Source organism: Oratosquilla oratoria, chromosome 2, assembly GCF_046742065.1.
Source record: "Oratosquilla oratoria isolate Oo_2021 chromosome 2, ASM4674206v1, whole genome shotgun sequence".
Lineage (NCBI taxonomy): Eukaryota > Metazoa > Arthropoda > Malacostraca > Stomatopoda > Squillidae > Oratosquilla > Oratosquilla oratoria.
In genome coordinates this window covers 37,393,544-37,417,995 of record NC_134778.1, presented here as the reverse complement: position 1 = coordinate 37,417,995, position 24,452 = coordinate 37,393,544, and the positions used below count along the sequence as shown (strand labels likewise).

The 24,452-nt window shown below is 37.4% G+C and overlaps 1 protein-coding gene across 8 annotated transcripts in view; it reads left to right on the top strand.

Moving 5' to 3' along the window:
- LOC143038384 (uncharacterized) overlaps window positions 1-24,452 on the top strand; it is a 64,207-nt gene that overhangs the window by 22,098 nt on the left and 17,657 nt on the right. For 4 of the 8 annotated variants that reach the window (XM_076207493.1, XM_076207501.1, XM_076207517.1 and 1 more), the window contains exons 2-3: window positions 2,777-3,389; window positions 3,500-3,581. In XM_076207493.1, coding sequence (XP_076063608.1) covers window positions 2,789-3,389; window positions 3,500-3,581 — 683 coding nt within the window. In that variant the 5' untranslated portion in view covers window positions 2,777-2,788. Of the gene's footprint in view, window positions 1-2,776; window positions 3,390-3,499; window positions 3,582-24,452 lie in introns of those variants that run through there. The other 4 variants (XM_076207510.1, XM_076207537.1, XM_076207483.1 and 1 more) reach the window with 2 other exon arrangements.

The window sequence follows — 24,452 nt, the reverse complement described above, 5'->3', positions numbered from 1 at the left end:
CCATCAAGATGTTTTGCCTTTTAGAAAAACTCTATTTACAATCGTTTAAATACTTACTAGTCCAGCCTAATAGGCTACCACTTATTTTGTGTGAAGCTAATGTAGCAAATAGTCTTTCATGTGTGATGGTATCAAAAGCCTTCTCTAAGTCCAGGTATATATCTGAATTGTTTCTTTTGACATAATTTGAGATGACTTTGTAGTAAAATTTGAGTAAATTAGTCACACAAGAACATTTCCACCTGATTCCAAGCTGAATATAATTTATTAAACAGTCACTTTCTAAATGGTGTTCGATAGCATCTCTAATGATAGTTTCCATAATTTTTCCAATGATTGAGATTAAGCTTATAGGCCTGTAGTTCATTGGCTTCATTTAACACCCTTTTTGAATATGGGAGTAATGTTAGCTAACTTGAATTCCATTGGGACATCTCCAGATATGATTGATGTTTTGAAAATTATTTCTAATGGAACATCAATCTCAATTTTCACTTCCCTCAAGATTTTGATGCCAACCATCAGGCCCTGGTATTTTATTAACTTTGAGTTTTTCTAAACACCTTTTAATTATTTCTTTTATACTTATAGAAGTAAGTTTCCCCAAGACTTATCACAGGCTTCAGTTAGGACTCTATTTGCTCAGTTGTCTTCTATGACCCACTTGGGATCATGTTGGTGTCATTCTTCTTCCCCTTATCACAGAGGGAATAGAGAAGGAAGTAGTAAAAAATAGGTTCAAGGGACAGCAGTAGTACACAAGTGTCTCATCATTCCTTATAAGTAGATATTTTACTCTAACATAGGCAAAAGATGTCTAGACCACCCTTAAACATTTCTAAGATTGATTGCATGTCACCATACATTACTGTATTAAATGATTAATATCAGCACAAATGTCGTACTATTTTTTTTATTTTATTTTTAATTTAATTTTACTGTATTCTTGTGCAATGTAGTTTCGTTCGAAGCTTTAAGATTCATTTAGATAAACACCTAAGCAAGATGCTGTAATGATTGCCATTTATTTTATAATATTTGTTTATTTGTGTGTTATTATTTGTCTGTTTATTATTATTTGCTTGATTTTCATTTATCATTAGTTATATATCAATTTATTCTTATTTACTATTTACCTTTTTTTTATTATTAAACTATACATATGCATTTATTTTATTTATTATTATTTATATTGTTATATTTTTTATTTATTATATTTTCTAGCATCTGACCTAGTTATGGACCAAAAGGTCTCCTGTTGGCATGCTCTTCCTTTGTAATCCTTTATGCAGCTGTCAGAAATATTTAAAAAAGCATGTGTAAAATTTTCATGAGTGTATTTACATATACAGGTAGTCGTCAACGTACAACCGAGTTCGGTTCCGACAGACAGGTCGTAAGTCGATCTGGACGCAAGTCGGTCTATATATATATACAGTATATATTACCCTTTATATAATATATATATATATATATATATATATATATATATATATATATATATATATATATATATATATAATATATTGTATATTTAGCATACTGAAATAATCTTAGCATCTTTGAACTATGTTGTATAGTATTTTTAACCTTTTTATAATTTCATCGGATTTTCTTTGGGAAACGTAGCCTAGGCCTAAGCATATTGAATAAAATCCTATCATCTTTGACCTATGATATTTAATACTGTATTTGTTAACCTTTGTATTATTTTACCATCAGACTTTCTTTAGGAAACGTATGCATACTGAATAAAATCTTATTATCTTTGAGCTACGTTGTTTAATATTCATTAACTTTTTATCATTTTCGTTAGGAAACGTAGCCTAGGCCTACGCATACTGAATAAAGTCTTGTCATCTTTGACCTACAAATCCTTTTTTGTTGGTTACATTAAAATCATTGTAAAGCAAAATTAGGAAAAAAATATTTCGAAACATTCTTTTCGTTTACGTACTGTACCAAAAATATTGTTATCGACAACAGACTAGGCATAAACAAAGTTTACTGTTACATTTTATTAATCGCAAAACATAAAAATACAAAATGCTGTGCCGAACATTTTGTCATCAACAACAGACTAGGCATAAAAAAATACTGTTACATTTTATTAATTGCAAAACATAAAAATACAAAATGTAAGGCAAAATTAGGATTTTTTATATTTCAACAAAACACATTCTTTTCATTTAAGTACTGTACCGAATATATTGTTATCGACAACAAACTAGCCTAGGCATAAAAAGTTTGTTATATTTTATTAATTGCAAAACATACAAAAATACAAAATGCAATGCAAAATTAGGAAACATTTTACTTCAAACAAACAAAATGAAAGAATATTTAGCTGGCTGGGATGCTGACGCTGCCGGCAGCCTGCGAAAACTATCGTACTCGCGTCTCGCAGTGTGCGGAGTAATGTACTGCACTGCCAGGCATAACATTGCAATTCTATTACTCTATTAAATGTTAGATATTATTGCACCATCTCGTGGTTGTAAAGTCGATCAGTCGTAAGTCGCATAGGTCGTAAGTCGACGACTACCTGTACAGAATTGGAGCTATGCTCATGGGGGTCCCATCTTAGTATTTTCACTTATCAAACTTCTTTTTTACTTCAATCAAACTTATTTTTTATGTAGTTCATTTATATTGTCTACCAAGATTGTTTCTTGTTCTAATTTATTTCACAACAACATATCTATGCATGAAATTGTATTACATAACATTCTTTAAATTTTCTGTTAATTAATATATGTCCTTGGCATTTTTTCAGATAGTAGTCACAATGTGTTCAAACAAAATATCAAAAATAATGTCAACATGTGTTGCACCAAAGCTGCGCATTGTGCTCATCAGAACATGGAAAAATGGAAAATATATTAATGAAAAAAGAAATGAAGTTAGAGATACAAACTTGTATGATTTTTTAGATTCAGTTAACAAGAAAGGTGTGAACAAAGTAAAAAATTATAATAGAAGAAAACAAAACCATGCACAAGATGAAGAGGCCAGTGATCATCTGAATAAAGAAGTATGGACAATGATAAACCTTAAATCACAAAAAGAACAGCTTAATGATGTCACAATTGAGGAGTTATTTGCTGGGGATACATACCAGTTAGAGTGCAGTGAAAAGATGAAAGTGCAAGATACCACTCTACTCTGCTACATCTTGCTAAACAAGATTTTAGACATAGATTTACCAGAAAAGGTAGAGGAGGCCATAATCAAGTTAAAGGATATTCGTAACGATGCTAGTCACCCTAAACCAAAACATAATGAGGAATGGTTCAAGGACAATATGAGACATATTACTGAATGTATGAATGTTTTGTCAGAGAAATATAATTTGAAGCAATTTGAACCACTATTGCTTATAAGTTTGGGTAGGTAAATATGATTTTTATATATGAAATAAGCAAAAAAGGGATGAGCTAAATAATTTGTGTGATGGGACTTTATTGTATGTTATTAAATTTTGATTGCACCATTGCAGAAGATCTCAAAGAAGAGGTTGACCAAAACTATAAATCAAGTGATGAGTTCATTAATCTTCACTACCAGGACAGGACATGCGAGTAAGTAACTGAAAACGTACATCATTAAAAATAAAAAAAAAAAAAAAAAAAAAAAAAAAAAAAAAAAAAAAAAAAAAAAAAAAAAAAAAAAAAAAAAAAAAAAAAAAAATCCCTTCAGCCTTATTGACAGAGTGCTAGTTTAGTAGCCGCTAGTGCTAGCGTCTTGTAGATTACCCCTCTACTTGCCCAATGTCAATGGAAAACTAGTAAACTTGCCTCCTAACTATCCTGGAGTCAACATTTACTTGCTGGGTAAGTTAGCTTGCAGCTAGCACTAACGGCTACTAAACTAGCCCCATGTCAATGAGGCTTTACACCTCCACATTGCTTTCTTTATCCTTGTCCCTACCATACTTCTTAAATTCTTAATATCAAACATATTTAGGTTTTTCCCTTTGTGCCTTCTTCAAATTTCAAGTGTACTCTATATAGTGCCATGGGTACAATCACTCCTTCATACAAATTTTTCATTCTCTCCAGATATTTTCTTATAGCCTTTTCTTACAATTCTCCACCTCCACTCCATTTCCTGCTACATGTCATCTGAAATATTTAAGCATTATCATATGATGATGCCAATGTTGGTGTCATGAGGCACAAATGGGTGTACAAGGATGCTGGCATCAATATCCTGATTATATTTATTTTCTAGTTGTAGTTAAGTGACCCCCATATTCTGTGAACAGGCTTGATCATGATTTCTGGGGTTATCAACATTCAGGGTAAAAGAATGAGTATTATAGCTGTAACTTTATATTTCATAATGTGTGTATTGTGATGCATCATCATACATCAGGTAGCTTAACACTGTGCATGAATATTCAACTCATATTGAAAATGTTAAAACTTCTTACCTCCTCCAGCCTTTTGCCATTTAAACTCACTTGAAACCGACATCATCACTCCTTGTACATCTCATCACCTTTTGCCCACATTTACTTTCAGTTTTCTTCTCTCACAAACCCTACTGAAATATGCCACCAACTGCTGCCTCAGTCTATCTTCTTACTCAGCTACAAGCATAATCCATAAACAACAACTGACTTATTTTTTACTTCCCTCCATTCTCACTCACCAACTCCAAACCCCTGCTTAGAACTCTCACATTTACCTCCCTAACTCCACCCATATACATTTTAACCCCTTGAATATGATGATGCCTAAGGAAGCATCATGAGGTGTGAGTGAATATATGAGGATGCCAGAATCGACTTCCTGATTATATTTATTTTGTAGCTATAGCTGAGTTGTCCCCTTTTGCTGTTAACAGGTTTGCATTATTTGTGGTTACAAACATCGTGGGTGAAAGAGAATGAGTATAACAGCAGTGACTTTATATTTTATAATGCATGTATTGTGATGCATGTGAAAATTTGACTTGTATTGAAGAGGTTAAACAACTATAGTGCAGCTCCACTTTCACCCCAAACTTCTTATTCTCTCAATTTCCCAATTTCACACAAGCTCTATTATTCATATAAAAACTTTTGACTGCCTGCAGCAGACTTTCTCCTACTCCATATATCTGCAAAATATCCCGTAACTCCTCTGTCAACCCTGTCATATGCCTTCTTCAAATCAGCGAAAATTGAAAGAATGTCTTTACCCTTTGCCAAAAAGTTCTCACATATCTAAGTACAGGAATACCTCACTATACAACCGAATTGGGTTCCCAGCTGACTGGTTGCAATGCAAAAATTTGTATATTGAGGTGGGTTTTACATGTAGATAGGAGGGTTGTGTTCATGGACCCTGTCAACCCCCTCCTCAATTTTTGCCTGGGGCTTTCACATACACCCAAGATTTGTTTTACCTACTTTATAGCACTGGTCATATAGTGAGGTATTCCTGTACATAAACTTGATATATGCACTCTTTCATAAACCCACATTGATTATACCCAGATACTCCCATCTGTTATCCTATTCCCCCGGGATCAATGATAGTTACCTCTATGTAGTGGTCCTGCTAGATGGAGAGCAAAGCTACCCATTTTCAAAACCCATAAACCTTACCTCTATCTGAAGGTGCAACCCTCCAAACTTGTGATACTAATCTTTTTAGTGGACACATATTTAAACTTAATTTTGTCTGCCTGTTGCTTAATGTATTCTTTAGATATTGATTTTGAGATCCCATCAAGCCTTGAAATTTCTCTCGCATCCACTGATTCCAGTAGTCCTAACACTTCCTTCACTTCAGTGATCCTCTAACCCACAATTATTGTATACATTTCCTTCCTCCACAGACATACTTTCCTTAGTGAAAACATATTGGAAATTTCCCTTCATTATCTCAGTCTGAGATTTATGCCTTCTTGAAAACTTCACCATCCACTATAAGTTCAGAGAACCCTTCCCCGTGCCTAACTTCATCATTGATAATCCCAGAGAACAGTTGGGTTTATCATTGTATTTATCATTAATTCCATAAAAAGCTGAGGAATTAATCTACTCCCTATCCATAAAGCAGTTGGAGCAACCCAAGGAAAAATACCATCAGGAAAACAGCAATGCAATATCATTAACAAACTCTTCTAAATAAATTTGAAACTCAGCTCCAGAAAATAGGAAAAATAACAAAAACTGGTATATATGAAAAATCATTCTAGACACAAATGCCAACTGCCCCTTTCCTCAACAAAGATGCAGAAGAGGCAATAAAAATTTTAAAAATTCCATGCTGAAGGTCCAGGTAAGATTTTAAACTTTGTTCTAAAACACCTCTGTTCAAATGCATTGAAGGTCTTGACTAATACTTTGACCCACTCCTGGTTTTACCATAAAATTCCAGCAATCTGGAAAAAAGTTTATATAATACCCATATTATAACCGAAGAAACCATCAGAAAACCCAGCATCTTATAAACCAATCTTATTACTATCCACCATATCCAAGCTGATGGAATGACTACCATATATACCAAGGGCTTCTTTCCCCTTATAAAGAATGTAGCCAAGTCAAGGTATGCATCCACTCCCACCCATTGCAGTTCCATCCACCATCCTTGTTTCCCTATTGTCTTAACTCCTCATGGATGAAGGATCATCCCAATCCCAAAGAAACTGAAAAAAGTATTGCTAAAAAGAGACAGGCTTATAAGAAATACAAGTGCTCGGGTGCACCCAGTGACTATCGAAGTTATGTAATAATACAGGGATTTAAGAAAGACAATAAAAAAACAAAACAATATGAAATGAATATCACTGATAAATCCAAAGGGAATCCCCAAGAATTCTATAGTTACATTAGAGATAAAAAGGTTATTAGGAATCATATTGGCCCACTATTATCTGCTGATGGTCAACTTGAATATTCAAATGAAGGAATGTGTGATATTTTAAACAATTATTTTAGCTTAATATTCATAAATGAATAGACATCTGGGAATGGATGCTAAGAGGAGGTTGTATGAAGGAGTGATTGTGCCAACAGCACTGTACGGGGCAGAAACATGGAACGTGAGAGAGGAAGAGAGAAGGAGTTTGAATGTGTTTGAGATGAAATGCCTGAGAAGTATGATAAGGGTTACTAGCCTAGATAGAGTGAGAAATGAGGAGGTGAGGAGGAGAACAGGGGTGGAAAGGGAGCCGGGAGATGGGGTTGATGAAAAAGTATTAGAAAGGTTTGGACACATGGAAAGAATGAGTGAAGAAAGATTAGTAAAAGAAGTGTGGAAGGCAGAGGTGGAAGGAGTGAATATGAGGCGGGCGTCCTAGGATGAGATGGATGGATGGGGTGAAAGGGGCATTACAAAAGAGAGGAATGTCTGTGGAGGAAGGACGGGAGAGGACAGAAGATAGGGGTGAATGGAGAGGGGTTGTGTATAGATGCTGTGATGCATGAGGGGGAGTGGGTGAGGGATGGGGGGTGAGGAAGTATGTATAAGAAAAAAGTTGACGCAGCCCGAAGGGATTTCTCCCCGTCTTCTCCTTTTCTGCAAGGGGGAACAGAGAAGGGGGGTCGCCGAATTTATGAAGCAGCCTTGCTGTGGATGTGCTGTCTTGTGACACTGCTTCTGACCCAGGGCAGTGGACAGGATGCAGGGATGACCTGTCATCCAGGAGGTGCCAAGATAAGAGGGAGGAAGGAGGGTGGAGGGGAGTGGAATATATGGGAAATGGAATGGGTGGGAGTGGTTTCTATGCCTTTTTCTTTTTGGCTAACCCCCATGTAGGGGGAAAAAGCCTTTGGTATATGTATGTATGTATGTATTCATAAATGAAACATCTCAATGTAAACTCCAAACTGAAACCTATGGAAAATCTAGAGTGAACTAAGGTAAACATGTATACATACACATACATATGGTATACATATATATATGTACCTGTACATATGGTATACATTGTTGGTATTGCGGAGAGTATCAATATGTATTCGTGGGACCACCGGGGTTTGTATCCGATCCAGTTCTTGAGTGAATAGTTTAATACAAAATGGAAAATAATAAGAAGGAAGAATTAATGAACCAATGAAAAGAGGACTAGATGAATCCAGGATTGAGTTCCCGTTGGGGGTAATACGCAGGAAAAAAACATGCCTGAATGACACTCACAAAGCGACCAGTAGGTATGTAAGTGATGAATATTTCTTGGGATTTAGGAGGCAAGGGGAAACATTGGAGAAAACCTTGGACACTGAGAGAGATTTCAGGATTAGCAGAGCAATGCAAAACAGAGAAATTAACAACTTAGCAGAAGAAGTGATTGATTTAAGATTAGACTACAAAGCTTTGTAACTAGAAGTAACCAACCTATGAACAACAAATGAAGTAATACTAAGGGATTTAAACAAACTAAAAAGTGAACTAAGTGCGATAAAAAGAGAAAATTAAAGAAAGGGAAACGAGGTTAAGATTGAAAATGATGAACTGAAAAAAAGAGGTAAAAGAACAAAATTGAAAGCAGTAATGGAAAAAATAGAAGAATCAATCAGAGACTGACCTAAACGAAATAAAAAGCCAATGGAAAAAGGAATGTGAAAGTCAAAAACTATCATTCACAAAAATAGGACAGCAGCAGGTAGAAGAGAATGCAAAGGAAACAGTGATCAAGGTGATCAAAGAGAAGGAAAATTGGGTGAGAGACACAGTGGACAAAAAGAAATGTATTGTGGTTTATGGTATAAATGAAAAACACAATATACACAAATATCAAAGAGAAAAGGAAGAGAAAGAAATTGCAAAGGAGATTCTAAAAGCAGTCCAAGAAGAAGGACAGAGTTTAGATAAATTGATGACGTACACAGGATGGGTACATACATACTCAAAAGAAAAGAATCACAGACCAATGAAAATCAAACTAAGAACACAAATGATAGCAGAAGAAGTACTATCAAAAGTGGCAAAACTAGCAAACAGTGAAAAATACAAAAATGTTTGGATAAAAAAGGAAATGAATCCTGAGGAATTAGAGAAAGATAGAGAACTGAGGAGTGAGGCTAAGGAAAAAACGTGAAAAGAATGGAGACTGAAAAAAATGATTTTTTTTTTTTTTTTTTGGAGAGTGCTAGATCTGAGACTGAGAAAATGGTACATCAGAAAAATGGAAACTTAAACCAAAAAAGAGAAGAGAAGAAAAAATTAAAAGTGGCATATACAAATATGGATGGTATGATATCAGGATTAAATAGATTGAATGACTATCAATAGAGAAACCTGACATAATAGGAATTGCAGAGGCAAAACTGAAAGGTCCTATACAATCAAGTATGATGGGACAAGGATTATACAACATTTGGTAAAAAAATAGGACAGACAAACAGGGGGGAGGAGTCATGATATTGACTAGAAAGAACCTAAATGTAATAAAGGCAACAGAAGGAAAAGATAATGTGGAATTAATCACAGTCAAGGTCGAAAACAGCAGTATGAAATGTAGAAGGTTTATAGTTGTTTATATGCCACCAAAAGCTAAGACCTGGACTGACAGCAAACACTCAAAATTACTAGAAGATACAAAGAATGAATTAGCCGAGACACTGAAATATGGAGAAAATATAGTAATTATGGGTGACTTTAATACATACATATACCAAGGCTTCTTCCCCCTTACAAGGGAAGTAGCCAAAAAGGAAAAGGCATAAAATCATTCCCACCCACTCCATCCCCGAACACACCCCACACCCCTCCACCCTGGATCTTATCTTAGCACCTTCTGGATAACGGGTCATCCCTGCACTTTGTCCACTGCCCTGGGTCAGAAGCAGTGTCACAAGACACAACACATCCACAGCAAGGCCGCCTCATTAAATTGGCGACCCCCCCCCCCTCCTTCCCTCCAATGCATAAAAGGAGAAAACAGGGAGAAATTCTTTCGGGCTGCATCAACTTTTGCTCACACACACTACCTCACCCCCCATCCCCCCACCCATTCCACCTCATGCATCACAACATCATCCATATACAACCATTCTCCATTCACCCCTGTCTTCTGTCCTCTCCAATCCTTCCTCAACAGACATTCCCCTCTTCCCCAAAGCCCCCTTCACCCCATCCATCCACCTCATCCTAGGACGTCCCCTCATGTTCACTCCCTCCACATCTGCCTTCCATACCTCTTTTACTAGTCTTTCTTCACTCATTCTTTCCATGTGTCCAAACCATCCTAATATTCTTTCATCAATCCTATCTCCCAACTCCCTTTCCACCCCCGTTCTTCTCCTCACCTCCTCATTTCTCACTCTATCTAGCCTAGTACCTCCCATCATACTTCTCAGACACCTCATCTCAAACACATTCAAACTCCTTCTCTTTTCCTCTCTTATGTACCATGTTTCTGCCCCATACAGTGCTGTTGGCACGATCACTCCTTCATACAGTCTCCTCTTAGCATCCATTCCCAAATGTCTATTCCTCATTACACTCTTCAATCCACCAAGGCATTTACTTGCTTCTTTCAATCTACATTCTACCTCCACCTTCACTCCACCTTTTCCTGCCACATTTGCACCCAAGTATCTAAAACTATCCACTTCCTCCAGTCGCTCTCCCTTAATGCTCACTTCCAGTCTACTGCCACTTTCACCCCTTGTACATCTCATCACCTTACTTTTACCCACATTTATCTTTAGCTTTCTTCTATCACATACTCTCCCAAACTCTGTCACCAACTTCCTCAATCCCTCCTCCAATCCTGCCACAATCCCAGTGTCGTCAGCAAACAACAGCTGTCTCACCTCCCACTTTTCTCCATTTTCTTTAACCGTCTCCAATCCCTGACCCACTACCCTTGCATTTACCTCTCGCACTACCCGATCCATGTATAAGTTGAACAGCCAGGGCGACATAACGCATCCTTGACGAAGTCCCACCTTTACTTCGAACCACTCACTCTCTCCATTTCTAATCCTGACACATGCTCTACTACTCTCATAAAAACTCTTGACAGCTCCTAGAAAATTTCCTCCTATCCCATATATCTGTATAACCTCCCACAGTGCCTTTCTGTCTACCCTATCGTAAGCCTTTTCAGATGCATAAAAGCCCAAAAAAGTCCTTCCCCTTTCCTATAGCTTTCTCACATATTTGTCTTACCATAAAGATCTGATCTACACAACCTCTACCCGTCCTAAATCCACACTGTTCCTCACCAATTACTCCCTCTGTTCCTCTCCTAATCCTCTCAATCAAGATCCTCCCATAAGCCTTCCCAACTACACTTAACAAGCTAATCCCTCTGAAACTACTATATTCACACTTGTTCCCTTTTCCCTTGTAAAGTGGAACTATACAGGCACTCCTCCAGTCCTCTGGCACTCTACCCTCTCTCCAGCAAACATTAAATAACCTCACCAGCCAGTCCACCATCACTGTACCTCCTTTTTTTTAGACATTCTGCATGGCATCCATCTAGACCAGGTGCCTTACCTGCTTTCATCATCTTAACAACTGCCTTCACTTCATCCTTCCTTATTTCTCCTCCATTTTCCTCACTCATCACTCTCATTTTCTTCACATTTCCCACTGCAACTATCTTTCCCTCCCTAAAATATTCTGCCCATCTTCCCCCTACTGCCTTCTCTTCCATTATCATCTCTCCATCTGCACCTTTTACCTTTTCTTCTCTTCTTGATTCGCCTCCTCTTCCTCTCTTAATTTCTTTCCAAAACATCTTTTTATTACTTTCAAAATTTTCTGTCATCCTCTTACCCCACTTCACATCTGCTCTCCTCTTTGCCTCCTTTACCATGTGCTTTACTTCTCTTTTCATTTCTTTGTACCTCTCATATGACTCCCTCGTCCTATTTTGTAACCAGTCTGTGAAAGCTCGCTTCTTCTCTTCTACAACCTTCTTTGTTTCCTCATCCCACCACTCACTACCCTTCCTTCTATTTCCTCCTGTCCATCTTGTTCCACACACCATCCTTGCACACTTTGTGACTCCCTCCTTGAACCTTCCCCATTCCTCCTCCACACCTAGCTCTACTCTATCCTTCACTCCCTCCCACTCCTCCTTCAGCTTCTTCTTGTACTTCTCCTTTTCATTTAAGTAGTTCACTCTAAGCACCTCCCTACCTTTTGTCCCTTTCCTCTTTCTCTATCTATCCTCCACTCTCAACTTAGCTTCCACCAAAAAATGATCTGATATTTCCCCACCCTCTCCCCTTAGCACATGTACATCCTTAACTCTTCCTATCATAGTCCTATTTACCACTACATAATCCATCAACGCTCTATCTACCACCCTTCCCTCTCTTTCTAGACACATTTCCACCATCAACTTGCCACTACAATTCTTTCCTGGAACTCCACATTTCCCAACCACTCCATCAATTGGACCATTTCCTACCCTAGCATTAAGGTCTCCCAGTACTATTACATTGACATTTCTCCCTAAATCCTCTATGCACCCATTTAAATTTATCCAAAAGGCCTCCCTTTCTTCTACACTCTTCTCACTGCCAGGCCCATGTGCACTTACAAAGACCCACATCTCCTTTCCCAGTTTCACCTTCATCCACATTATCCTTGAGGAAACCTCCTTCCACTCCACCACACATTTACCTATCTCTTCACTTATTAGAATAGCCACCCCTTCCCTCCCTCTCCCTCTCTTCACTCCTGATAACCTCCCACTTACACTCCCAAACTTACACTCACCCTTCCCTTTCAACTTAGTTTCACTCAAAGCCAACACATCCATCTTTCTTCTCACAAACATACTACCTATCTCTTCCCCTTTACTTTCATCTGTACCATATCCACTTGGATCGTAAGAGGCGAGAAGAAAGGGACGGGGAGTGGGACTAGGCATCCTTCTCCTTGTAGCCCCACAGGGGACATTCCTAAACGAAAAAGTGAAGGCATAAGAGGGTCTGGGAGTTTTCGGAACAGCACCCTAAGGTTTGGGTCTTTTAATGTGCGTGACTTTAATGCAAAGGAAATGAATTGAGAAGAATTGACAATGGGAGGTGGAGATGAACTCTGGGGAAATGTCCTACTGGATATGACCATAGATTATACATTGACGCATTAAATTGAGAAATGAATACAGTATGTAGACATACGAAGAGAGGAAAAAAACTATGAAAAAGATATAATAGCAAAATGCAAAGATCAACCTTAAACTGTTCTACAGATATGTAAATGACAAACAAAAAGACAAACATGAAATGATAAAACTGCATGAAGGAAATGAAGAATACACAGAAGATGTAGAAATTGCTAAAGTAATGACCAGACACTTTAAGTCTGTTTTTACAATTGAAAGCTCACAATCGTGGGATGATAGTCACCAGGAAGGATCCCCTAAAATATAAGAAATAATGGTGACACAGAAAGAAATAAGGGACCAAATAAAGAAACTTAATGTCAGAAAATTACATGGGCCAGACGGAATAGCGAACTAGATATTAAAAGAATGTATATGGACGAACTCAGACAAAATACACAAGATAATTGACTTCTCACTCAAAGAAGGAAAAGTACCATAAGACTGGAAGAAAGCTAATATTGTACCAATATATAAGGGAGGAAATAAAGAAAATCCAACAAATTATAGACCAGTATCCCTTACAAACACAATTGCAAAAATATGCAAAAGAGTTATTGAAAACAAATGGACTAAACACTTGGAAAAGAACAGAATATTAAACCCCAACCAATCTGGATTTAGAAGTGGAAGATCATGTACTACAAACTTAATATGCTTTTACTCAAGATTGTTAGACATAATACAAGAAAGAAATGGCTGGGCAGATTGTGCCTTCCTGGACCGACAAAATGCTTTCGACAAAGTACCACACAAAAAACTACAAAGAAAAATTGAACTAATAGGTGGATTACAAGAAAAATTATTGGAATGGATGGGAGATTTCTTGGAAGGAAGAAAAATGAGCGTGATACTTAGAGAAAAGAACTCAAGATGGGTAGACATGATAAGTGGAGTACCCCAAGGCTCTGTATTGACTCCGATAATGTTTGCTATTTATATAAATGACATGGATGAAGGAATTAAATGCTACATAAACTTCTTTGCAGATGATGCAAAACTATTGAAGAGAGTGAGTAACGAAGAAGACTGTAAATCTTTTCAGGGAGATCTGGACAAAATCTGGAATTGGAGTAAAAAGAACAAAGTGAATTTCAACATTAAAAAATGTAGTATAATGGAATTTGGAAAAAGCAAAAATAGGATATCCAGTAAATGCAAAATTGGAATGAAAGAAGTTACAAAAGTAAATTCAGAAAGAGATCTAGGAGTGATCATTTCAAATGACATGACACCAGACAAACATGTAAACAAAATAAATGGAGAAACCTACAACTTAATAAAATCAATGAAAGTGGCCTTTGACTACATGGGTGAGGAGATGGTGAAGAAAATCCTAGTTACACTGATAAGACCAAAATTAGAGCATGCAGTGGCACTATGGACACCCAGTAAAAAAAAAAAAAAAAAAAAAAAAAAAAAAAAAAAAAAAAAAAAAAAAAAAAAAAAAAAAAAAAAAAAAAAAAAAAAAAAAAAAAAAAAAAAAAAACATAAATTAGAAAGAATTCAAAGAGCACTAACGAAGATGGCATCAACACTCGGTATGCTGACATATGAACAAAGATTGGACAAACATAACTTTTAACTCCGGAGCAAAGAAGAGAAAGAGGCGATTTGATATCCATGTATAGAATTATGAAAGGGATGGAAATCCTTGACAGGGATGATCTTCTTAAATGGGACAGTAGAAATACAAAGGGACACAAGAAGAAGATATCTGAAAAAGAATAGCTTTCCACATAGAGTGATAGATACATGGAATAAATTGAAAGAGAAAACAGTGAGTGCTAAAACTATACACGACTTTAAGAAAGAGCTGGATGCGGAAAGATACAACTGTGGGTCCCTATGAACATAGATCTTCTCCCGCAAAATACAACTAGGTAAATACACAAATATACATACTGTATATTGAAAGAATGTATAGATGAACTTACAAATTACACAAGATAATTGACTTTTCACTCAAAGAAGGAAAAGTACCACAAGATTGGAAAAATGCAAATATTGTACATACATATACCAAAGGCTTTTTCCCCCTTACAAGGGAATTAGCCAAAAAACAAAGGCATAAAAGCCATTCCAACCCATTCCATCTCTATCACACTCCACTCACCTCTACTCTCTTCCCTCCCTCTTATCTTGGCACCTTCTGGATGACGGGTCATCCCTGCATCTTGTCCACTGCCCTGGGTCAGAAGACACAGCACATCCACAGCAAGGCCACTTCATTAAATTGGCAACCCCCCCTCTCCGTCCCCTCATGCAGAAAAGGAAAAGACAGGGAAAAATCCCTTCAGGCTGCATCAAATTTTTCTCAGATACCCCCTCACCCCCCATCCCCCACCCACTCCACCTCATGCATCACAACATCATCCATATTCAACCATTCTCCATTCACCCCTGTCTTCTATCCTCTCCCGTCCTTCCTCAACAGACATTCCCCTCTTCCCCAAAGCACCTTTTACCCCATCCATCCATCTCATCTTCGGTCACCCCCTCATGTTCACTCCTTCCACATCTGCCTTCCACACTTCTTTTACTAGTCTTCACTCATTCTTTCCATGTGTCCATACCATCCCAATATTCTTTCATCCACCCTATCTCCCAACTCCCTTTCCACCCCCGTTCTCCTCCTCACCTCCTCATTTCTCACTCTATCCAGCCTAGTAACCCCTATCATACTTCTCAGACACCTCATCTCAAACACATTCAAACTCCTTCTCTTTTCCTCTCTTATGTTCCATGTTTCTGCCCCATACAGTGCTGTTGGCACAATCACTCCTTCATTCAAAATGGGAAGAAATGAGCAGCGGGATCCCACGGAGGTCAGTACTAGCTCCAATAATAGTTGCTATATATGTAAATGACATGGACGAAGGCATTGAAAGTTACATGAACTGCTTTGCGGATGACACAAAATTATTAAAGGGAATAAACTCCAAAATAGACTGTGACTCATTGCCGAGGGATCTGAACAAAGTCTCAGAGTGGAGCAAGAGATGAGAGCTAGAATTCAACATCAAGAATTGCAGTATGATTGAATTTTGAAAAAGCAAGAAGAGAATAACAGGACAGTATAAAATTGATGGAAAAGAAGTAAAGAAAGTAAATTCTGAAAGGGACCTAGGAGTAATCATCATCAAAGACATGTCGCCAGATAAACATATAAATGAAATAGTCGGAGAAACATACAATTTGTTGAGATCAATAAAGGTGGCCTTCAAATACCTGGATAAAGAAATGATCAAGAAAACATTACAAACACTGATAAAGCCAAAACTGGAATATGCAGTGCTGATATGGTCACCCAGTACAAAAAAGAATATAAGAAAATAAGAATACAAAGAGCAACAACAAAGTTGGTCCCAACACTTACAAACCTGACATATGAACAAAGATTGGCCAAACTGGAATTGCCAACCCTAGAACAAAGAAGAGAACGAGGGGACCTACTAACCATCTACAGAATTATGAAAGGAAAAGAAAGCCTTGATAGAGAAGTCTTATTAAAGCGGGACAAAGGAAAAAACAAGAGGACATGCAATGATACTCAAAAAGCTACAGAAGAGATCTGAAAAAGAATAGCTTCCCAAACATAATGATAGATATATGGAACAAATTGGATGAAGAAATAGTGTGTGCAAACACAATACAAGAATTTAGAACAAACTTGATCTTGTGAGACAAAAATGGGTTACTATGAGCATAGCTCCCCTTCCCGTATAATACAACTAGGTAAATACAATCTCCTCATAGCACCCATTCCCAAATGTCTATTTCTCATTACACTTTTTAATCCACCAAGGTATTTACTCTCTTCTCTCAATCTACATTCTACCTCCACCCCCACTTCTCCCTTTCCTGCCACATTCACACCCAAGTACTTAAAACTATCCACTTCCTCCAGTCTCTCTCCCTTAATACTCACTTCCAGTCAGCTTCTACTTTCACCCCTTGTACATCTCATCATCTTACTTTTACCCGCATTTATCTTCAACTTCCTTCTTTCACACACTTTACCAAATTCAGTCACTAACTTCCTCAATCCCTCCTCTGACCCTGCTCTAAGCGCAGTGTCGTCCGCAAACAACAGCTGGCTTACTTACCACTTTTCTCCATTTTCTTTAATCATCTCCAATCCCTAACCCACCAACCTTGCATTTAACTGTCACACCACCCCATCTATGTATAAATTGAACAGCCAGGGTGACAACACATCCCTGATGAAGTCCCACCTTTACCTCGAACCACTCACTCTCTCCATTTCTAATCCTAACACACACACTACGACTCGCATAAAAACTCTTGGCAGCTCCTAGAAGCTTCCCTCCTATCCCATATATCTGCAATACCTCTCACAGTGCCTTCCTGTCTACCCTGTCATAAGCCTTTTCCAGATCCATAAAAATAAAAAAAACATCCATACCTTTTCCTACAGCTTTTGCACATATCTGTCTTACGACAAGAATCTGATCTACACAACCTCTGCCTGTCCTAAACCCACATTGTTCCTCACCAATTACTCCCTCTGTTCCTCTCCTGATCCTCTCAATCAAGACCCTCCCATAAGCCTTCTGAACTACACTTAATAAGCCAATCCCTCTGAAACTACTACGCTCACACTTGTCCCCTTTTCCCTTGTAAAGTGGAACTATACAGGCACTCCCACAGTCCTCTGGCACTCTACCCTCTCTTAAACAAACATTAAATCACCTCACCAGCCAGTCCACCATCACTGTACCTCCTTTTTTCAAACATTCTGCATGGCATCCATCTAGACCAGGTGCCTTACCTGCTCTCATCATCTGAACAACTGCCTTCACTTCATCCTTCCTTATTTCTCCTCCATTTTCCTCACTCATCACTCTCATTTTCTTAGCACTTCCCACTGCAACTACCTTTCTCTCCCTATCCTCCTTCACATTTAGCAACTCCCTAATATACTCTGACCATCTTCCTCTTACTGCCTTCTCTTCCATTATCATCTCTCCATCTGCACCTTTTAACTTTTCTTCCATATTTGATTCGCCTCCTCTTTGTCTCTTAATTTCTTTCCAAACATCTTTTTATTACTTTCAAAATTTTCTGTCATACTCTTACCCCGCTTCACATCTGCTCTCCTCTTTGCCTCCTTTACCATGTGCTTTACTTCTCTTTTCTTTTCTTTGTACCTCTCATATGACTCCCTCATCCTATTTTGTAACCAATCTGTGAAAGCTTGCTTCTTCTCTTCTACAATGTTCTTTGCTTCCTCATCCCACTGCTCACTAACCTTCCTTCTATTTCCTCCTGTCCTCCTTGTTCCACACACCATCTTTGCACACTTTGTGCTCCCTCCTTGAACCATCCCCATTCCTCCTCCACTCCTATTTTTACTCTATCCTTCACTCCCACTCCTCTCTCAACTTCTTCTTGTACTCCTTCTCCTTTTCATTCTCATTTAAGTAGTTCACTCTAAACACCTCCCTACCTTTTGTCCTTTTCCTCTTTCTCCATATATCCTCCCCTCTCAATTTACCTTCCACCAAAAAATGATCTGATATTCTCCCACTCTCCCCCCTTAGAACATGTACATCCTTAACTATTCCTATTATACTCCTATCTACCACAACATAGTCCATTAATGCTCTCTTTACCACCCTTCCATCCACCACCCTCGCCCATGTGTACTTATGCTTGACTTTCTTTGTAAACACTGTATTTGCTATCATCAACTCTAGACACATCTCCACCATCAACTCTCCACTACGATTCTTTCCTGGAACTCCACATTTCCCAACCACTCCATCTATTTGTTTATTTCCTACCCTAGCATTAAGGTCTCCCAATACTACTACATTGACGTTCCTCCCTAATCCATCTATGCACTCATTTAAATCTATCCAAAAAGCCTCCCTTTCTTCAACACTCTTCTCACTACCAGGCCCATATGCGCTTACAAAATCCCACATCTCCTTTCCCAGTTTCACCTTCATCCACATTAACCTTGAAGAAACCTCCTTCCACTCCACTACATGCTTACCTATCTTATCACTAGTATAGCCACCCCTTCTCTCCCTTGCCCTCTCTTCACTCCTAAGAACCTCCCAACTACACTCCCAAACTCAAACTTGCCCCTCCCTCTGAACTTAGTTTCACTCAAATTCAACACATCCATCTTTCTTCTCACAAACATACTGCCTATCTCTTCCCTTTTGCTCTCATATGTACCACATCCACGCACATTAAAAGACCCAAACTTTAGGGTACTGGTTGGAAAACTCCTAGACCCTCCTATGCCTTCACTTTTTTTAGGAGTGTCCCCTATGGAGCTACAGGGAGAAGTATGCCTAGTCCTAATCTCCAATATATTGTACCAATATCTAAAGGAAGAGACAAAGAAAATCCAACAAATTATAGACTAGTATCCCTTACAAGCACAATTGCAAAAATATGCAAAAGTTATTAAAAATAAATGGATTAAACACTTGGAAGAGAACAATATACTAAACCCTAAACAAATTGGTCTTAGAAGTGGAAGATCATGTATAACAAACTTAATATGCTTTTACTCAAGATTGAAATAATAAAAGAAAGAGGCGGATGGGCAGATTGTGCTTTCTTGGACTTACAATAGGCTTTTGACAAAGTACCACACAAAAAGCTACTAAGAAAAATTTAAACAATAGGTGGAATACAAGGAAAATTATTGGAATGGATGAAAGATTTATTGAATGGAAGAAAAATGAGGGTGATACTTAGAGACAAGAACTCAAATTGGGAAGATATGATAAGCAGAGTCCCTTAGGGCTCTGTATTGGCTCCGATAATGTTTGCTATTTATATAAATGACATGGATGAAGGCATGGAATGTTATATGAACTTCTTTGCAGATGATGCAAAACTATTAAAGAGAATAAGTACAGAGGAAGATTGCAAATCTTTTCAAGAAGACCTGGACAAAGTCTGGAAATGGAGTCAAAAGAATGAAGTGAATTTTAACATTAAGAAATGCAGTATAATGGAATTTGGAAATAGCAAAAATAGAATCTCAGGTCAATACTAAAGTGGTACAAAGGAAGTAAAAAAATAAACTCAGAAAGGGACCCAGGAGTAACCATCTCAAAACGACATGACACTAGACAAACATGTCAACAAATTAGTCGGAGAAACTTTTAACTTATATCAATGAAAGAGGCCTTTGAGTAGATGGATGAAGAAAGGATAGAGAAAATACTAGTTACACTGATAACACCAAAATTGGAATACGCAACTAGATTAATATATATATATATATATATATATATATATATATATATATATATATGTATATATACATGGATTGGTGATAACAGTAGGAGGCGCTAAGAGCATGACAATGATGGATGAGGAAAATTGAGGAACAATAAGAAAAGATGAGGTACAAATAGTTATTAAAATGATGAGAGCAGGTAAGGCACCTGGGTTAGATGGGTGTCATGCAGGGTATCTGAAGAAGGGAGGTACAGTAATAGTGGACTGGCCACTGAGGTTGTTTAATGAGTGTCTAAGGGAGGGTAGAGTGACAGAGGACTGGAGTAGTGCCTGTTCATTTCTGCTTTACAAGGAAAAAGGAGACAAATGTGATTGTAGTAGTCTCAGAGGAATCATTTGTTGAGTGTAGTTGGGAGGGCTTATGGGAGGGTTTTGATTGAGAGTATTAGAAAAGGAACAGGGAGTAATTGGTGAGGAACAGTGGCTTTAGGACAGGTAGTGGTTATGTGGATCAGATTTTTGTGGTAAACCAGATGTGTGAAAAAAACTTTAGGAAAAGGTAAGGATATTTTTTGGGACTTATGGATTGCTAAAGGGTTACAACAGGGTAGACAAGAAAGCACTGTGGGAGGTTTTGCAGATATATGGGATTAGGGGAAAGCTGTTAAGGGCAATCGAGTTTTTTATGAGAGTAGTTATGTGTTAGAATTGAAAATGAAGAGAGCAAGTGCTTTGAGGTAAAGATGGGACTGCATCAGGGATGTGTCATGTTGCCATGGCTGTTCATTTTATACATGGAAGGGGTGGTGCAGGATGTAAATGCAAGGGTAATGGGCAGGGGACTGGAGGTGGTTAAAGAAAATGGAGAAAAGTGGGAGGTGAGCCAGTTGTAGTTTGTTGATGACACTACACTTGTGGCAGGGTCAGTGGAGGGATTAAGGGATCTAGTGACAGAGTTTAGAGGAAATTATATGAAGGGGTGATTGTACTGACATTACTTTATGGGGCATATGGAATTTAAAAGAGGAGCCTAAGTTTGCTTGAGATGAAATGTCAGAGAAGTATGGTAGGGGTTACAAGGTTGGATAGAGCAAGAAACAGGGAGGTGAGGAGGAGAATAGGGGTGGAAAAGGAGATAGCAGGTAGGGCTGATGAAAGAGTATTGGAATTTTGGATACATGGAAAGAGTGAGTGAATAAAGATAAGTAAAAGGTATGGAAAGCAGAGGTGGATGGAGTGAACATGAGGGGACTACTGAGGATGAGATGGATGGATGGGGTGAAAGGGATATTGAGCAAGAGCTGTTGAGGAAGGGGGAAGGCAGGAGATAGGGGTGAGTGGGGAATGGCTGTGTATAGATAATACTGTGATGCATGGAAGGGAGGGGATGGGGAATGGGGAGGGTTTAGGGAGTAGTTATGTGTAAATGATATTTTGACATAGCCCAAAGGAATTTACACCAATCTTCTATTTTCCTGCATGAAGGGATAGAGGGAGTTGCCAAACAAGTGAAGCAATTTGTATATGTGCTGTATTTTGTTGCATGGCTTGTGATCTAGGGCAGTGGATGGGATACAGGGATGGCCTGTCATCTTTCTGTTCTTCCTCCCAATTTTGTGAGCTTTCAATTATGAATACAGATTCAAAATGTTTTATCATAATTTCAGCCATTTCTACATCATCTATATATTCTTTATTTCCTTTGTGCAGTTTCACTATTTCATGTTTGTCTTTTAGTTTGTCATTTACATACCTGTAGAACAGTTTAGGTTGGTCCTTTCATTTTTCTATTATGTCTTTTTCATAGTTTCTTTTTTCTTCCCTGCATAATTTTACATATTTGTTTCTTAGTTTGATGTGTTTGCCATTTGGTCGTTTTTTTTTTCCCATCTTTTCCTGGCTTTGTCTCTTCTATCATTATCTTCACTACACTTTTTGTTATACCAACACTTTATGTATACCCTTGTTTCTTCTTTGGTACATATTTATCTATTCTTCCTTGTATATTTTCTTTTGGTATGTTCCACTTCTCTTTCATCATTGTTTCTTCATTTACAAAATTTTCCTAGTTAGCATTTTGAAAAAAAGAAAAAAAAATTGAAGTCCGTTTTGTTGTACATTAGTCTTCCTTTTCTATGTTTCTCATTTCTTCTAACAGAATTTTGTTCTTTTAGTTTGAACTCTATTAGTATGTGGTCACTCTTCCCAACTGGTGTCTTGTCCATGATTTCAGGCTCTGATGTGAATATTAAGTCTAGTCTCAATGGGTCTTCATTGTTTCTATATCTGGTATTTTCCTTCACCCATGGAGATCAATGTGTACTCAGTGGTCATATCCAGTAGACTATTTCCCCAAAGTTCCTCTCCACCTTTTACTGTCATTTCTCCCTAATATATTTCCCATGAGTTAAAGTCACCCATAATTACCATGTTTCCTCCTTCTTTCAATAATTCAATGCATTCTTTGTGTCTAACAGTATTTTGGAATGATCTCTATCAGTCCAAGCCTGTGTTTTTGGGGGCACACATACTACTATAAATTTTCTACTTTTCATATTTGTGTTTTCAACTTTAATCATAATCAATCCCACATTATTTTTTCCTTTTGTTATCTTTGTCACATTTAAACCTTTCTTAATCAAAAACATGACTCCTACCCTGTTTTTCCATCCTGTTTTTCACCCAATGGTTGTATAGACCTTGTCCCACAGTATTTGATAGTAGTAGACCTTTTAATGTTGTGTCCACAATTCCCATTATGTCTGGTTTCTCTATTAACAGATAGTAATTTAATTTGTTTAGTCCAGAAATCATACTGTCTATGTGTATGTTATTTTAAAAAAAAATTATTTTCTTCTCTTTTTACATTTTTTTTTTCTTTTTTTCTTTACCATTTTCTCAGCCTCAGGTCCAGTACTCTCCAAAAAAAACTGTTTCAGTCTCCATTCTTCTTCTTTTTTTTTTTTTTCATTTGCTTCCTTTCTGCATGCCTTTTCTTTCTCTACTTCCTACATCGATCATTTCCTATTTATCCATAATTTGTATAATTTTCACTATTTGCTAGCTTTGCTGCTTTTGATAGTACCTCTTCAGTCATCATTTGAGTCCTTAGTTTGATTTTTAGTGGCCTGTAGTGTTTTTTTCTAGAGAATTGTCTCACTCTATGCACCTCAGTATCTTTGTCCAATTCTTGTCCCTGTTCTTGAACCACTTTCAGAATTTCCTTTGCAATTTCTTTCTCTTCTTTTTCTCTTTGGTATTTGTATACGTTATATTTTTCTTTAATACCATAAACTACAATGCATTTTTTTTACCCACTGTGTCTCTTATCCAGTTTTCCTTTTCTTTAATTACTGTTTCTTCAGCATTTTCCTCTACCTGCCATTGTACTATTTCTGTAAATGTTATTTTCTGGAATTCTCGTTCTTGTTTCCATTAATTTTTTATTTCTAGGAGATCCATCTCTGTAATTGATTCTCCAACTTTTTCAGTCACTGCTTGTATTTGCTCTTTGACCTCTCTTTTTCAGTTCCTCATTTTTGTTTCTGTCTTCATTTTTCTTTCTTTCATTATCACTTCTGACTATACTTAGTTAACTTTTTAGGTCATTAAGCTCTCTGTTCATTTATTCATTAGCTTTTCGTAGATTGGTCATTTCTCTGTGCACTGCTATATAATCTATTCTTAAATCTATTAGTTCCTCCAAGTTGTTAATTTCTCGATTTCTTAGTACACAGCTATACCTAGTTTCTCTTCCTACATCTAAACCTTTACCTAATATTCCTTTTTCTCTTTGAAACCCTGAAAAAACATAATTTACCACCTTAGAGTTGATTTTGGGGTGTTGTTTAAACAAGTACTTTTTGGTATCACTCCTAGTGGCAATTCGACTCTGTTCATGTCCACTCCTCTCTTCATTGGATCATTATCCCTTTTTTCTCCTTTTCCTTACTCCATTTTATACATTAATAAATACACTTTGTCAAACTGGATACTTTTACACCATAGTGGTCACTTGAAAGCCATAACTTCTCTGTAAGTACATAGGTGTTTCCTTGATCCTAGTGAAAAAAGTGATTTTAATGTGTGCCTAAGGGAGGGGAATATACCAGAAGACTGGAGGTGTGCTTGCTTAGTTCTCC